Raw genomic sequence first — 18,025 nt, forward strand, 5'->3', positions numbered from 1 at the left:
CCGCAACCATGATATAGTTTTCCATTAGAAAAATATGCATAAGCAACCTGAGTGAATAATCAAGATACATGGTATTATATTTCAAAATGAGCCTCCTACTCTTGTAAAGCCAGCTAGACAAACATATGATCATGATATTAAATAGAATGTGCAAGCTCCTCAATCTACCTTGAAACGCTCTGCTAAAACCGAACGTTCTCATAAACGGTTTGAGCCTTCTATTGATTATATAATGGTGACAAATGCATGTAAGCCTCTCACTTATGATAAGGCCATGCACCATGGTGATAGTTACTCTTGGGAGAGGACCATGCAATCAGAGTTTGGCTCTTTATAGAAAAATCATATGTGCGAGTTGGTTCCTTTGTCTCTGGCAGAAAGTATACATTGCCATACAAGTGGGTGTACAAGTTAAAGAGCATCCCTGGATGACCCAAGCCTACCTATAAGGCCAAGTTGGTTGCTAAGGGTTTTAAACAAAAGCATCATGTTGACTTCGATAAAGCCTTTTCTCATGTAGTTGAGATGACTATCATACACCTGGTACTAGCATTGGTTGCTCAGTTAGATCTGGACCTTTATCACATGGATGTTAAAACGACTTTCTTATATGGGGACTTGCATGAGAAGATTTATATACAACAATCTAAGGGCTTTGAGGAAAAAGGCAATGAACACCTAGTGTGCAGATTGAGAAAGAGCCAAGCACTTAGGCAATGGTACCACAAGTTTGATACTTTTATGCATTCATAAGACTATACACATAGTGATATGGATCCGTATTTATACAAAAGAAAGCTTGTTATGACAACCTTTTAATTTTCGCACTCTATGTGAATGACATGTTGATTGCTAAGAGAGCTCCCAATAAGTTGGATCCTTTAAAAAGTTAGCTCAAGAAGAGCTTTGAGATAAAAAGACATGAAACACACCACACATTCTAGGGATATATATTACGCATGACCACTCTCATGGGCTTCTTATCACAAGAGTATATCCAAAAGATCCTCAAACGATTTCATATGCAAGATGTTAAGCACATTGGATATCCTTTGCCTTCTCACGCAAAGATATGCCAAATTGATTATCCGCAATTTGATGAGCAAAAGGCCAAGATGGCCAATATCCCTTATACATCCGCAATGGACAATTTGATATATGTCATGATAGCCACTCGTCCTAACATAGCTTTTGCAATGGAAGTTGTGACACGCTATATGGCTACACCTAGCATACAACATTGAGATGCTATCAAGGGTATCATAAGATACCTGAAGGACACAGTAGATATGTACATATGTTATTGTGGCCAAGATACATAAGATTGTGGGATACACCGACTCTGATTATGCAAGATATACAAACAAAAAATCCACCTTTAGCTATGTGTTTACCTTTGCTCGAAATACTGTTTCTTGGATTTCTAAGGTGAGAAATGCACAGTCCTCTCTACTACAAAGACCAGGTATATTGCAACCACCAAGGCTTGCAAGGAAGCTCTCTGATTAGGCCATCTAATGCCAGACCTTGTTATGACTAACATGGTCCCTACACTACATTCGGATTTTATGAGTGTTTTCCAATTCACCAAAAATATGATCTTCCGTACAAAGATAAAACGCATTGACATGCAATACCACTTTATCAAAAAGAGCATTAAGGATTTAGTCTGTTAATCTTGTCAAGATCTCAACTGACCAAAATCCTGCAAATTTACTCATGAAAAGTCTCAACAGAGCGTTTTACCTTTCTTAAGAAGCTGATGAGCGTTGAATGAGATAACCTCCTTATACACATTGTACTCTGTTATTTTTTTCATGTTCCCTCTTCACTCAAGATACATTGTACTATCATTTTTTTCTTGTTCCCTCTTCACTCAAACGCCCATCATTGTCACTTTATTCTTTCAATGACATTTGAATAAAGAGAAAACCGATCACACATTGTGGCTGTTAGAGTTCCACATCTTGAGTCTCTCTCCCTCTTGCTCTCTTACTCCATCCACCATAGCTCACATCTCTCTTGCTTTCGCTTGCTCATTCTTCCACTTGGGCTTCTCCCTTCACCATTTGTTATACAATTTGTTCTCAACAAGTTTCGAGTCGCTCCCTACTTGTGTTAAACTTGAAAGAGAGCCAACAAGGTCCATAACTTACATTTCAAGTTGCTCCCTACTTGTGTTAAACTTGAACAAGAGAGCCAACAAGGTCCATAACATACAAACCCTTCAAAATCAAAAAAATCTCTATCTCCCCTTCTCCCCTAAGCACAATAAGATTTTGACTTTTACTGTACATATAGCACATTAGCTCTCACAAGGGGCTTGGTACATCAACATAGCTTGAATTCAATTTGCAAAATGTAAGACTCTAGGTTTTCAATAAAAATCCTTATCCTACAACTGCTTTTCATCAATGTTCATAACCTTTGATCTGAGAATATCAGGAATCCATAAGCCAAATCTGATCAACTCAGATTAAAACGTATTGCGATTATCTTCGTGCACCATGAATCAAAAGGTTCTATAGTCAAAATAAGCTGCTAAGACATTTGTACTGCCACAGCAGTGATGAAAATGCTCCAATGCAGCAAATATGTCCATAATCTATCAATTCCTTCCCAACCAGTCAAGTCAGTTAATTGAGTAAGTTATACTTGTACCACATGCTACAAACCCTAGTTTCTAAGGACCTCTTTAGTAAAAAATATGTATGCAGATTGATTTGATATGAAAACAGAATAAGCTTGGTTTGGCACACCCAAATAAAGCACTCAAAAAGTCCCAAAACAACACCCCCTCCCCGAAAGCAAAGAGAATCTGTGCGAGTGCGCACACAGATAAGCCCTCCTTTAATGCATTTAAGATACTAAATGCTTAATTCCAGAAAAGCATACTTGACTAGCAACAATTAAACTGTAGTGGCACATCATAACAGAGTAAGAGCTTACAGTTCAGCACTCCAAGAGCATATCTTCAACTTGGCAGCCACACATATCAACAGTTTTAACATATCAGCCTCATCACCAACAAGAAAATGAAATGGCTGCATTAACTCGTACAATCAGGTGTGGAACCCCCCCTTGTCCACGATAGCTCACATGACATTATTTTTGGTTCAAATTCAAATTATCTGTTCCAGAGCTTGCAGAAGTTTTAGCTTATACAAAAGCTCTTGACTACACTGCATATCTCCAACAATTGTAGTTTGAAAATCACCTATTCTTCACATTCAAGGATCAGCGTTAAACCACAACTCATCAGTTCTTCACCTTCAATGGTCCGCAACTCATCTGTTCTTCAAATTCAATGATGAGCCTGTAGCCACAAAATACATGAGCCCTCACACATGATCTCTCAAAGGAACACCAAGAACAAAAGCATGACAGGAGTGTGGTTGCTTTAGTAGCAGTGCCATTCCAATCTTGTTCTGCACAATTATTATCACGAAATACTTCATTTGCAGACTGAATGTGCTAGATTTAGGCCCCTCTCGATGTTGCAAAAAATGATCTCCCCAAAACCATAAAGGAAAAGAAAAAGACGAAACAAAATGAAACGAGCTATTTCATAATAGGGCTGTGTGAGGTGCAGCAGAATAGGATGCACGCAAGCCGAAAGACCACTGAAGGCAAGAGCAAAGACAGCTAGAAACTAAGCTGAGAAGAAGCTCATACAGTTCTCAGCCCCTACACATACTACAGACGTAGCTGCAGTGAGGACAAGAGAAGGCATGAGACAAAAGAAGTCAATGAATAAGTGACTGTCAACCAACTAACAAGTGAAGCCTGACAATAGGTAGGGCTGACCTCAAATCCTCTACGACTGTTCCAGGTCAAAATCATGGATGGGCCCAAAAATAGGGACAAAGAACAAAATGGCCAAAATGACTAGACCAGGACAAAGCTCCTAATGTCCCTGACTAGCCTGTTTCTCTTCTCGGTGTGTATAAGACTAAATGTGCTCCAAAGTCTTTCAAGTGCAGAAGATGCACAAACTTGGCTTAAGATTTTGATAGCCAAGTTTTGCAGCTCTGGAGAATCAGCTCCATAGATCTCCCACCATGTAACTGCACCTACATGGAATCTACAACAGTCCAAAATAATGTGTAGTTAGAAAAGCTGTATTAAAAGTTTATATAAATTGAAAAACTAAGCAATTTATTGAATTACCTATCACATTGCACATCAGGCCAGCCAAACATGCCTTCTTTGTTGCGGTAGTTAGTGAGTTGAAATTTGATTTCCCGACATTCCTCAGGACTTGCCACCAATTTCTGAAGTGTGGTATTCCAACCTCAAGTTACTTCAGCATCCGACTGGAGTTGCTTTCCCTTGTGTTGGAACTCTGGATCCAAATTGTAAGCAGCACAATGAAGTGCTGAGTAGTATTGGTTCCATCTGCTGATTGCAAGCTCCTCAATTTCTTGTTTCTTGGGTGGAGCAAGATTAAGAGCACGGATGTTTTCAATGAGACGATCCATTGCTTCGTACACTTTACCGATATGCGGTACATCACCATCCACTTGCCGCAAGAGATTTACCATGGGTAAGCATAGAAGAAGCAATTGCTTTGCTTCCTCCCAATACTCATCTTGGGTTACCGTTACGTAGCACAACTGGCCCAAAGCTGACTTTGAAGTAGACCATGATGCCCAAGATGGACTAGCGACCATTTGTTCTAAAGCTGGCCTCATGTTGTATAGCCGACAAAGCATAAAGAAATTATAGGCAAACCTGGTCTCTAAATATTTTAGTGGCTCTTATTTGGCAAATTGCCTGTACACGGCTAGAGAGAAATGATGGCAAGTGACAAAAGAAATGATTTCCTTGCCTATAACAATTGTACTCTTGATCCATGCTAATGCTCCAATGTCTTTCAATAAATTATTAAGACAATGGGCCATACATGGACTCCATGTGATATAGGGATACTGTTGCTCTAGTAAGGCACCTACAACCCTATTTGTCGCCTCTCCATCAGAGACAAATTGCATTCTTGGGTCCAACATACTCAACAGCCTCAGCCCACATCTCACATAAGACAAGACCTCTCTTTTGCCAAGTACCACACTTGGTGGATTTTATATATAGAGGCTTGCCACAACATGAAGCAAGGACACCTTCCAAGGAATGGCTGCATATGTCAGACCAACAATCACCTATGAGACTCACCCCATAGATATCCCACTATTGTTTAATTGGTGTGATGGCAGCCTTTACGCTAGTCACTTCCTCTTGTAGAAGTTTCTCATGTAGTGCATCATAAGAGGGAGGTTAGTAGGAAGGGCCAAACTCGGCTATTTCAGAAACCATCTCCTTAAAAAAAGAGATCATGCCACATTAAATGGAATTCCACAAGTAAAAAAAACGTGCGACAGCTGCATCTACTTGAGCCTTCCTTTGTGTGTGCCATGCAGTGAACAAATTGCCTTGTTTTCCACGAGGGATGGATGATGTACCTTGTGTTCCGCTACTTGTCGCGGTCGCAGGAAAAGTGGCAAACTGATTTGCTCCACTCTCACGAGCTTGACTCCCACTAGTGGCAGTTGTAGTTGAAGGCATTGATGCTCAGATGACGTGAGTGTCTTTTGGGGGCCTAGTTTCAAGATACATCTCAAAATCCCTTGCCGTGTGAGCACGATCCTCTAGTGGTATCTTGTCGCAACCTTTGATACCATGGCCAAGGGCATTAAGGAGATGCGCCATCACTTGATTAGCACCTCCACCTCTTTTGATGCCACAAAAGCGACGCAACGTCTTGCTCCACCCGCCTTGCTATTGTAGGACCCAACGATGCTGATTTGCTGCCACCAATAGTCACTTTGGGTCATCTCTTTCTCTCTCGGGGTTTCATTTAGTTGGGCTTCCATGGTTTGAGGCCTCATTATGAGGTAACGAGAGAGAGAGAGAGAGAGAGAGAGCGAGAGAGAGAGATTATAGGATGAGAGAGAGAGAGGGGAGAGAGAGAGAGGAGTGTGTGTCGCGATGGTGCTCCTGCGTCGTCCCGCCCTGCCATCGAATGATCTGGCGCGCCCTGCTACGGCCCTCGTCTGCGTCGCCGCCGCCTGACGCCCTGCCTGACGCCACCCCTCGTTCGCGCCAGCCCAGCCTCTGTTCGTTGGCCCCATCGCCCTCGCCTGCAGGTTCCGCCGCAGGTCCCGTCGTCCCGCAGGTCCCGTCGTCCCGCAGCAGGCCCCGTCGTCCCGCCTGCAGGTCCCGTCGCCTGCAGGTCCCGCCGCCGTCGCCTGCAGGCCCCGCCGCTGTTGCCTGAAGGCCCCGCTGAAAACACCTCGCCCGAGTGCCCCCCCTGCCCCAGCTCCGCCCGCACATCCTGCAGAGGTGCGCCTTGCCAGATTTCAGCCCCTTTACAAGTCGCGTCTGTCCACCATCATGGAGGGTTGCATCAACGTCTGTTGCTGACTGTCGAGCCTGCTCCCGGAGCTGTCCAGACGCCCTGTTTCCCAGCTCCTGTGAAACCCTAAACCTGACCTTCGTCAGAGAGGCAGCGTCCGGAATCGCGTTCCCTCTGCTCTGTACACAGAAAGAGAGAGAGAGAGAGAGAGAGTGTCGATCAGTCCTTCTGTGAGATCAGTTCGTCATACACGATGGCTGGTTTGGATCTGGATTTCCTAGACCAAACGGTGGCAGCACTTGGCCCGGACTCTGATGCTGAGGAACCCGAGGATATGGTTCCGTGCACTGAAGAATTGCCCCCGGGTCCTGACATCCAGCCTGCGGGCAAACGTACCAAGCACACCCTGGAAGAGATAGGCGTTACTCCCGATCGTTCCTATGCGCAGGTTGCTTCGGATCCGGTGGACTCTCAGGAGGTGGACTGGGAGCATCTGTTGGAATTTGCCAACACTCTGCTTGGTGAATATGTTCAACACAACCAGGAAGCCTTCTCTGCCTCTGCTCCAGACGATGTTCTAGAAGCTACCGTCGAGCCAAAAACTGTCCTACGCTCCTTTTCGGTATTTTATGATCGCGCGGTGATACTCTTCTTCACCGGTCGCATTCCGCTGCTTTCCCGTATTCGCCAATGGCTGCAGAGTCTGCTACAAGGGGAATGTGTTGAAGAGATTTTTGTTGGATCCCGGGGCTTTTTCGAGGTCCTCTTGAAAACAGAGACGCACCGCGCTGCTCTTCTGTCCAAACTGCCTTTGTTTTTTGATCGTCGGTTGGTTCATGTGGTTCCATGGCGCCCGATGGCAGATTTCCAACGCCTCCTGCAACGTGAATGCCCTGTGTGGGTAGAAGTGGAAAATTGTCCGGCTGTTTATTGGCCGCTATTAAAGGATGCTATGGCCGCTGTGGGCACGGTTCTGGTCCCTCCCAGTCTCAGGGCTGTGAATCGCAACCGCTTGTGCATGTTATGGGATACTGCACGGAAACGGCCTGCATGGTTACGCCTCAATTGCTCCGGCATGCATCCGTTACACTTTCGTTTGAAATGGGGCAATTTTGCTGGCCATTGCTTTTCCTGTGGACAGTTGGGGCACTTTATGGCTGAATGCCCCGAGCAACAACACGTTTCAGATACAGCTCATGTTGCTCCGCCCATGGAAGATATGGTGTGTGATGCTCCGCCGCTGGACCCTACCCACCCGCCCCAAGTTCTGGCCAAAGGTAAACAACAGGTTTCGGGTCTGGATTCCCGTGCTACTGATTGGGTTGAAGTACGCGCCAAAAAAGGCAACAGGATTGGTGCTGGCATGGAGAGTACTAGGCCTTCTACCTCACACGATTCCATGCGAACATATATGCGCAGGAAGGAAATGATGTCGTCAGAGCGCTCTGCTCCTGCTATGGTTTCTTCAGCTCCCCGCCACCAGCCCGCCAGGAAAATGTATTCGGATCGTCTCAAGGGTCCACCTGCACAGCTGGCTTTTTATACCAGAGGCAACGTCATTACTCCGTGGGACCGTCGTTACCCACGTTCCAATCCCAAGCAAGCCGATATGCCCTCAACTTCCAAATCTGGTCCTCAGAACTCTTTTGCGGTGTTGGCAGATTTCTTGGATGAGGGAGTCCTGGACATTCTCGCCGACAAAGTCAAATCGAGGCAAGCTGTGCCTCCTACCTGATTGTGTTTTGTATACACATGAAAATAGCCACGTGGAATGTGCGAGGAATTTGTTCTCGCCACAAGCAACATGCCATGTGGACTGCATTGTATGAGAATCAGTGGGATGTCCTGTGTGCTGTTGAGCACAAGAGTCACAGTGACGCCGGTAAAGTTGTGGATTGCCATGGCTTTCGTTTGTTCTATGCAGGAACACAGGCCATGCATTATTCGGGTGTGCTCATGATTGTACATGCCAAATATCAGCCGGTTCTTATTAAAAATGATGTTCATGGCCGCTTTTTGGTGGTCGAAATCTTATTCGAAGGGGAAATCCTATGGTTACTTGGCCTTTATGCTCCGAATGATTCGTTATCTCGCCGAGAGCTTTGGCAGACTTTGCAGACTTCCTTGTCACTTGGCAGACGCGGCTTCTTCATGGGGGATTTCAATATGTGTATTGATTCTTTCCAGTCTACATCGGAGCACTCGGTCATGGATGCGCCGGAAAGTCGTATGTGGCACGACTTGGCTCTTGCTGTTCTTAAGCAAGATCTTTGGTCCTGGCTACACCCGTCTTCTCCAGGCTTTACTTTCCATTCGGCCCAGTATGCCACAACATGGTCGCGGTTGGACCGCATATATATCATACAGAATGATGATTTTCTGCCTGAGATGCTCGAAATAAAAGTGTTGCAGCAATATGTCTTGTCGGACCATTTCCCTCTGCAGTTCGAGTTGCTTGCACAACCCATTGCCCCCTTCAAGCAATTTCTGGAGAGACTCCCTTTGCGTTTCAACTCCTCCTACTTAAAGCATACAATTTTTCAGGGCTATATGCAACAAATGCTTGACAGATTCTCCTTGGACTTTTCCTCTCAGGGCACTGCCTCATTTGACCGATTGCTCGCTAATGTGCAGCGGGTTGCTCGGCAATATGGGATCTATCATGCCTCTCTTTGTCGGCGCCGTCGACAGGCAGCGGAGGACCTGCTGCTTTTGGTTCGCTCTCTGCTGATGGACACTCCGGATGATGCATTTCTGCTTGCACTGGCCCTGCGGGTGGCTGATCTTGTTAAAGAATTCCAGTTAAAATCGTATCAGCAGGCCAAATTGCAACATCTAACAGAGACTTTGCAAGATAGTGCATGTCAGACCCACAAGTTCTTTCGAGCCCTCCATGCCTCTCCTGCTCGAGAGAACTTGACCAGACTCGAGGATGCACAAGGCCACCTTATCCTGGATCCACAGACTATTGTGCATATGTGCAGGAATTATTTCCGTGACCTTCTCGGTTCCGCTTCTCCTCCTTCAGCCCAAATTACTCAGGCCCGTTCGGTCTTTTATGACCTGGTCCGCAATCAGTTACCTCAGGACATGCAAGCTACTCTGGAGTCAGATATTGGTGAAGCAGAGGTTATGGATGTCTTGTTACACTTGCCCAAAGATAAAAGTCCGGGTTGGGATGGTCTTACCAATGAGTTCTTTGAAGCCTTCGCTACCCAACTGGCGAAACCATTGCAGGCTCTGTTTCAGCAGGTCTGGGAAACGGGGATCATGCCTCCCTCATGGAAACAAGGACTTATTAAACTACTTCCAAAAGTTCCTTCGCCATCTAAGTTGACACACTGGCGCCCCATTTCTTTGATGGGTTCCATGTACAAAATCTTTTCCAAAGTAATGGCGAATTGGCTCCATAAGCATCTCCCTGCCCTTGTGCACCCTCTCCAGTACGGTTTCATTAAGGGCCGAAATATTCTACACAATGTTTTGAATGCCCAATTGGCCATTGATTATGCCCGGCATTCTAATCAGGAGGTGGTGTTGATTCAACTGGACCTGGAAAAGGCTTTTGACTATCTGGACTGGTCTTTTGTTGCTGACCTTATGTCTGCTATGGGCTTTGGTGCTCGGATGTCTCGTCTGATCTACACCATTAGTGCTGCGGCGTCTTCACGAGTCATGCTGAACGGAGGTGTTACTGAGCCATTTGTCCTTGCCCGTTCTGTCAAACAGGGGTGCCCTTTGAGCCCTTTATTCTTTGCCCTTGCGACACATCCAGTTCTTTCCATGTTATCACATATGGCCGCCTCTTCCCAGTTGGCCGAACTGTCGCTTCCTACAGGGCAACATTTCATTAGCCAATCCCTGGCGGATGATACTTTTATGATTTTGCGTGCGGACAAGGATAACCTTCGAAAAGCATTGGATGTTTGGGGTCTCTTTGGCCAGGCGTCAGGCCTTCGTATCAATCCGCTCAAATCAGCCATTCTAAGCTGCACGGAGTCGGACTTGCAGTCCTTGGACTGGCAAGGTCTGGTTGTTCCTCGCGGTTCCATTGTCAGGCATCTTGGATACCCATTGGGGATTGATGTTCCCCCAAAGCAGTTTCTGCAGTGGATTTCTCAGAAGATGATGGCCAAGTTTATGTACTGGAAGTCTCAGGCCTGGCCTTTTCATGTCCGCCTCAAAGTAGCCCAGATAATTATGTTGCCAATGATCACATATTTCTTGCCATTGTTGCCCTGGACTCCTACGACTCTGAATGCTCTCACTCAGTCTATTCGCTTCATGCTCTGGAAGAAGGACTCATTGAAGGCAGGTATTTCCTGGATCTCGTGGTCGCATGCGTGCACCCCCAAAAGCATGGGTGGCGGAGCTATTTTAGATGCCCAAACTCACATGCAGGCACTCCGTTGGTCCCTTTTCCGCGCCATGTGCTCGGATGATCATCATCCGTGGGTCGCTATCGCCCGTTCTTTCCTTGAGGGTCATGGGCTTCGGCATGGCAATACCCGACTCCGGAGTTCTTGGTGGCACGTTCTTAATGCGGATTCGCGGTTTTCCAGTTCTTCTTCATCGCTGCTTACTCATTTGGTGTGTTCCTGGAAACACGTCCTTCGAAAGGCTCAGTGGCACCCAACGGAGGATCGCCTGGCTACTAACTCTTTTCAATTGGAATTACTGGCAGTCTCGCGTCTACTTTCGTGGGAAGGTAAACATGAGCCTAGACCACAATTCAACCAGATGGCACGGTTGGGCTTGTCTTCAGTTGCGGATGCCACCCTTGCCAGTCGCAATGTGCTTATCTCCTTTCGTACTGCTAGGAGGATTTTCCGGATCCCTCGTGGATATAGGCCTTTATGGGAACAGCTCGTGACGGTGCTCCAGAACAGACAACCCTTTCCTGCTCTTGCTTTGGATCATCCCTGGCAGGATTGGGACCTACAAGGCCGGCTGCCTTTGAGCAAAGCTTCTGCTGATCAAGTGTATCATCTCCTGATTAAAGATAATCAATGGCTAGTTACTAAAGCGAATGCTTTATGGGGATTGTGTAAATCCCGCTCCTGGTGGAGGGTCACTGTGATGGAGGGATGGGTCAACAAGACACCCTTTATATATAAAGTCTTTCTTTGGAGAGTGATCATTGGGGGTCTTCCGCTTGCTTCGGCTCTTTCCAAGTGACGAATCTCCAATGGCACCTGTTTCTTTTGCACCACTACTATGGAAACCGCTCGCCACCGATTTATTTCCTGCCCCGTCGCTAAGAAGGTCTGGTTATTTTTGTCGGCCGTTTGGCGAGGGGTGGTTGGTATCACACTGCGCCCCTTTGATTGGGTTTTGGGCCAGCCCAAATACCCTTCTCCCGCACAGCCACACATGAAGCTCATGTATCACTTTCTTCGATACTGGGGCTGTTGGCATAACTGGACCATCCGGAATGCTTTTCTGTTTGACTCAGCCCATAATGTTCAGCGACATATTGTGAGGCTTAAGGGCCTCTTGTATTGGCAATTAGCTCTTCTCCATCGTTCTGATTTGCTCTCTACGGAGGACTTCCGTCCTTGGTATATGGCAATTTCCTCCGCCTCCTTGCCATGAAATTGTAACTTGTAGTGCTTAGCACCTCGTCGCATGATGACTTGCATTGTCGTCATGTACCTTGTAATCAAGTAATCTTGTATTTTTTTCGTAATTAATACAATTACCTTATACGAAAAAAAAGAGAGATTATAGGATAAGAGATTGTGTTGAGATTTCACTTTTGGGAAAGAGAGAGGGAGGGAGGGAGAAAGGAAGAGAGTGTGTTGAACTTGGACGCTTGCTGAAGTGTGCTGAAGCTTGAGCTGAATTTGTGTGCGAGATGTGAATGTTTGAGGCTTAGGCTGAATTGAAGTGACGTGGTTTGGTCCTTGAGTGAGATGAATTCACTTGATGCTTAGTGCACATATTTATAGGTATAGAAATCAAGATAAGGTTCAAGGTATAGGTCCCTGAGAGGCTTGAGGTTAGAGAGAGAGAGAGAGAGAGAGAGAGGGAGGCTGATCTGGTAGCCTGCAGGTGAATAATCTGTCACACACAGAGAGAGAGAGAGAGAGAGAGAGAGAGAGTTCTGTGACCTATCATATACATAATGACTCAACATTCATGAGTAATCAGACCTGGCATAAGAATAAGGCTAGAGAGAGAGTGTGTTTGGTGGTTCATATCACAGAGAGAGAGATGTTATCTGTTATTAAAATTTGTTATCTGTAACCTGTTATTAAAATCATTATGACGGAGAGTGAGTGTCCACTCTCAAGTATTACTCTGAGAGAGAGAGAGAGAGAGAGAGAGGGTCCTCTGTTGCAGCCTCTGCACTGTGTCGGTCACTGGGCTGGGGTCATTTACTGGATTTGGTTCCAGCACAATGCAGAGACATCATTCGATTCACTGTTGATGAGGTAGGTGCAGAGTCCATTACACCGGTCGACTTCATGGCAAGTGTGCATGGCGCAATCGTCCTCATATGGGAAGAATAATACGAAACAAAAAAAAGCTTTTTAAAAGTTGAAACATTAACATTAAAGGTCTGAACGAAACGTTTCGTTAGTGACATAGAACGCTATGTAAAACATTCCAGTCGTCAAATTTAACAAAGAAAAAACGTATCACCAAAAGATGAACATTTTGTCCCGAAATGTCTCGCGAAAAGTTTTGGACCCTGCCTGAAACGCCAAGTGGCGCCGAAACCGAAAGGCTAAAACATTTCATCTATCGAAACGCGTTTCGCCAAGATAATCAAAAGTTTCGGGGTTTCGGGCCTAATTAGGGGCCGTTTTGGGCCGTTTCGCGTAACTATGCATGCAACACATCCCCGATTGGAAGACTTCCAATAAGCAACCTCCTTATGAAACCTTTACCCTAATGAGGACTCTTAGACTTTTAGAGTTGGAGAAATCCTTCTTGCCACTTCTTTTTGCTATTCCAAATATGCTATATTTTATTGGCCTTTCTAGTGACCCATCTCTTGACCTTGACAATCTAATGATAGATCTCATTAACTGACCTGCTCTCGAAATCATCAGGTAGCACAAACATCCAATCCTGCCAAGGAGACAGGGTTGTAAAGCAACCAATGGAGAGTACCTCAAAAGCTACTCCAATAAGAATGACCAAATGTCATGATAGCCACAAGGCACCCAAAAGTACTGACGAATGCACCGAAAATAATAAAGACAGGGCTGCCCAAGAATGACACCATCATGGACCATCTATAACCCCAAGCGAGCCATCTGATTAAACTTATCTCACTACAAGTCTCTATCAAGCCAATCCAACAACCTGGAGGTAGCCAACACTTCTCCTTGTGACGAATTCTCCTCCTTATGAAGGCAAACTGCAAAACACAAAATCTCTTACCAAGATGCAATCAAAGAAAAAAGAAGAAAAGACTGGGAGACCTTAATAGGCCTCTCAGAATTCAACACATGCCACCAAGAAACTTGAATAGCTATGCAACCATGCAAGATACCAATCTTTTCAATGAAAAACTTTGCAATATCTGTCCAAGGATGACTCTGCACACATAAAGCCTACAAAATTGCCAACTCAAAGCAACCATACGGAAATTAATATCCAATAAAGCTGCTCCCCCCGTCCTTTTGGGAGTAGTCACATGCTACTAAGAAATCCACACCTAGTCCAAGCCTCCATCTCTCTCTCTCTCTCTCTCTCTCTCTCTCTCTCTCTCTCTCTCTCTCTCTCTCGCCAACTCTTATTTGTATGATCCTTCATGTCTAATGTATCCACTCATATCTATGTACTTGTAACTTGTAGGTAACACTAGTGCATGTTGCACATGTGGCATGAGGTTTTGGCGTATTACCCTAATGTATTCATCTTATATACTCTAAAGCATTGCTAGACTCATCTCTTATATTATCTTTAGTCCAAAATAATCAAGTTAATGTTTTTTTTCGTACTAATATCGTATTGTACCTTATAAAATCTTAAGGTGCCATTTAGTACCACATTTTATCGTATCGTACCTAACAACTATGACAGCAAATTATCCCAAATTTGTATGAGACTGTGCAACCATTTGCTAGAATTTGGGGGAGATTACAATTGAAGGAACTTGTAGGGATTTCGAGTTCTCGGCCTGGTGTCCACCTCTCTCTCATACTCATCATCCTCTAAAATAAAGCTCAAAGAGATACCACAAGGGGTACCAAGGTTTGAGGCCCATCAATGTTGAATTGTCTCTTTAGTTGGTGAAGTGCTGAATTTATTTATTTATGTGAAATTTTCTTCTTGTAATTACTACAAATTGGAGATTCACCATCCTTCTCTACAAGGAAGTTGTTAGCATTCACTATATTTCATTCTCTTCATTTCCTCATTGTGAGCTCCATCAAAGTTTAGCAAATACAATTGGAGGTATTTTTTGCATTCAGTTTTGCAACTGTTCGAGGCTGTGGTCACACGGGCCGAGGCTTTTTGACTAGGATGGGTGCATTTTATGCACGTCAGCTGCATTAAATGCAGCCACCTACTGCTGGTCGGCCTGTTTTGGGCTCAGGAAGCTATTCAAATAGCTGCCCCTACTGCCACAATCATTCATCATTCTACACTCTTTCTCCTCCCCCCTTGCCACATATCAGCTGCATGTAGGGACTGATCAGTCCAACCTTGTAATCAGCATCCATTTCCAAATCAGATCAGTCCATTCACTCTATTCTATGCATTCTTTTCACTCTCTCTCTCTCTTCCTTTCTCTCTCCGTGTTTGTATTTCTCTTCCATTGTGCACTCTCACGGAATGCTGGTTTCATGGTTTCGTTGCCACGCACATCAACTCCATTGTGTAGGTGGGCCCATGGTACCTGATTTCAAGCCAAGATTGCAAGCAAATTTCTGGAATTGTTCTTAGTTGTCATAAAGTTCAGCAACCACCTCCTCAAGCAATGAAGAACCTTGTTAGGGACTGATCAGTCCAGCCTTGTATTTAGCATCTATTTTCAGATCGATTTAGTCTGCTTCTTCTATTCTCTACATTCTTTTCACTCTCCCTCTTCCTTTCTCTCTCTGTGTTTGTGTTTCCCTTCCATTGCATAATCTCACAAAAGGTTGGTTTCATGGTTCCAATGCCAGGCACATCAACTCCCTTGAGTAGGTGGGCTCATGGCACCTAATTTCAAGCCAAGATTGGAAAACACCTCTTGATGCTAGGAACAGCATATAACTTCAAAACTAGGTGTGGCACAACCTTAGAATACACCAAATGCATGTAGTAAACAAATACAAATATTTTCTTTGGGACATGCATGGGAATATTGGGAATGTATACCCTATGCTTTTAGCACAGCAAGCTATGTCTCAATATGTGGGACATCCAAGATACTTTGTGGTGGTTCTATGTTTCATGCTATGGACATGATACAAGTTCTTTTGGAATGCATGGTACTAATGTATTTGGTTCTCAACCATGAATCCATGGACTGCCTAGACAAACGCATCTTCGTATGGTAGCTCATATGCAAAATCCTAAGAATACTCACATTGGCACGGTACTTGGCATGCAAACTAGGATGTTTGGCAATGTTTTTGGAGTTCTTGGTGGGCTTGGTGCCATGGAATTGGGGCTGGTCCACAAAATGCCATGTTTAATGTTGGTCACGAAGTGGTACAACAAAAAATGCACCATTTTTAAAGCCACTTGTTTATGAGCTTCCCATTGTAGGGCAAAGCCAAAGACTATAAGGAAGGTGGCAAAGCCATAAAGTTCAGTACTTTCAATGGTACTCGGGATAAATTGAAAGCATTGGCATTTTGTTCAACAATTTGATGCAGCTTATTCTAGGGGTAACTTTACTAAGTCAATGTGTGAAGGGCAAAGCTAAAGACCTTGAGGAAGGTGGCAAAGCTAAAGACTCAATACAAATTGGATGCTCCACAATGCACTATTTTGGAAGATTCCAATAGGAAGTTTTGAAAAGTATTGTTGCAAGTCACTTCTTATAAATCTATGCCTCCCTCTTAGCAAATTGAGAAGTATTGTTGTGGTTTGCCAAAGGAAATCAAAGATTTTTGCATGAAGACAAGTATAGCCAGCATGTCTCAATTGATAGAGAGAACACAAACAACAAATACTTTGAAGCATTATAAGTCTTCCGACTTCCAGAATGCTGAGATAGAGTCGGAGAAAAGACAACAAAGTTTGAGAAGCACGGTAAGGCATCGTCTGATGCTAAAAAGAAGAGAAATCAGTAGTTGAGACCTTGGAAAAGTGAGGATAAGCACAAGGTTTGTTGCAAGAAAATGTTTTGAACATGAATAGGAAGGGCACATTGCAAAGGACTGACCAAGAAGACATCAAACTGAAATTTCTGAATAGGATAATTCCATCTAATTTGAGTGGATTCTGCAAAAGGGTTTTGCTTCAAGGATGCTGTCTGTTATGCTTTGCAGCCAGTTAGGACTGTTTTCTAGATTTATTCCTTCAAACATAATATTCCCATATCTTCTATTATCCGAATGTTTTCGTTAGTTTTCTATTGTGGTTGATTAAGTGAAATTACAAGTATTCAATCTATAACCCAGACAGTTAAACAGATGTGAGATCAGTTCTAGGGGCTAATGGTCTATATATGTGAAACTATCCCTATAGGAACCAATGTGTCCCCTAAAGATTTGATCAAGTGGACTCTATGAGACGCGATTGGGGCGTCCTGTGAGACTTGAAGTCAAGAGTTCCCCACTGGAAATGTTTAATGCACAGTTTGGAATTCAAATACACACAATATATTGCCCCACGCTGCCTAAAATCATTGCCCTTACATAAGACAACAGTATCATACGTTGTGCAAATTACCAAGAACCCTAAACCTTGTCATCTGTTGTACCATACAGAAAAGTTGATTAATAGAGACGAAACGTACCTTGGCTTCTTCCTTCTCCTCCGAGGCGTGTGTAGTCACATGTGCATGTACCTGTGTGTGCCCATGGCCATGGCCACCGTGCTCCCATGGATGCCGCAAACCCTATCACGAAAACCGCATAAGTGTTTTATCAAAAATCTCGTGAATCAACGGAAACACACAGAAGTGAATCTGCCTGAGATGTATACCAGGAGGACAGGGCCATCCTCTTTCGCTCTGTAGAAAACCCAAAACCTGGACGGGATAGTAAGCATAAGAAACTGAGTCTGAAACTTTCGCAGAAACAGGGAAATCGGATGCGAAATTGCACGAGATGTTTACCACATGATGGAGCACATGATCTGACCAGTTCGAACCTGCCATCGCTTCGGGGGATGGAAATGCAAGCCTCCGGAATGGAACTCGCTGTGCCCTGCCATCTCTGTTCTTTCTCGTGTGTGTGTGCGTATCTCTCTCTCTGCGTGTATTCAGTGACTGCTACCTATATATTGAAATTTTTAAGAATTTTGAGTCTTTTAGGAGTTTTATTTGGCTACTTTAAGCACACTATCCCAAAATGATGATATGGGAAGTGAGGAGACTCGTGATTAGTATGGTCAAGGCTTGTATTTCTTAGTTAGCGCTCCCTGTTGGGTCCTAGGGGAGGTGATGGCCATGCAAACAACTCTGAAAAGAGGAAGGCTCATGGAACATGCAATGAGATGGAGTTTGTCCTTGTCGATATGGGTTTTTGCAAAGATTGGAACATGGTGTGTAAT

General features: G+C 44.5%; 1 protein-coding gene and 1 pseudogene across 2 annotated transcripts; both read right to left on the reverse strand.

Annotated features, from left to right (window-relative positions):
• Positions 1–3,023: 3,023 nt before the first annotated feature.
• LOC148019690 (NADH dehydrogenase ubiquinone 1 beta subcomplex subunit) lies at positions 3,024–17,801 on the reverse strand. Its single transcript, XM_087699824.1, has 4 exons — positions 17,589–17,801; positions 17,456–17,501; positions 17,268–17,369; positions 3,024–3,316 (listed from the first exon to the last, which is right to left on the reverse strand). Exons 1-4 carry the CDS (start codon positions 17,684–17,686, stop codon positions 3,305–3,307), a joined length of 258 nt encoding a protein of 85 aa, XP_087555950.1. The 5' UTR covers positions 17,687–17,801; the 3' UTR covers positions 3,024–3,304.
• Positions 3,889–5,439, reverse strand: LOC148019691 (uncharacterized; annotated as a pseudogene). The gene is made up of 2 exons (XR_015694863.1): positions 4,171–5,439; positions 3,889–4,084 (listed from the first exon to the last, which is right to left on the reverse strand). The product of XR_015694863.1 is annotated as an uncharacterized LOC148019691 (transcript).
• Positions 17,802–18,025: the final 224 nt, after the last annotated feature.

Source organism: Lygodium microphyllum, chromosome 19, assembly GCF_053477565.2.
Source record: "Lygodium microphyllum isolate KBCC chromosome 19, Lygodium_microphyllum_v1.1.10, whole genome shotgun sequence".
Classification (NCBI taxonomy): domain Eukaryota; kingdom Viridiplantae; phylum Streptophyta; class Polypodiopsida; order Schizaeales; family Lygodiaceae; genus Lygodium; species Lygodium microphyllum.

Excerpts from the sequence above, each read along its gene's own strand:
- LOC148019690 (XM_087699824.1), bottom strand. The coding sequence starts at position 17,686 with ATGGCAGGGCACAGCGAGTTCCATTCCGGAGGCTTGCATTTCCATCCC. Across the intron at positions 17,502-17,588 it reads ATCATGTGCTCCATCATGTG|GTTTTGGGTTTTCTACAGAG; the intron begins GTAAACATCTCG and ends TATCCCGTCCAG. Across the intron at positions 17,370-17,455 it reads AGGATGGCCCTGTCCTCCTG|GGTTTGCGGCATCCATGGGA; the intron begins GTATACATCTCA and ends TTTTCGTGATAG.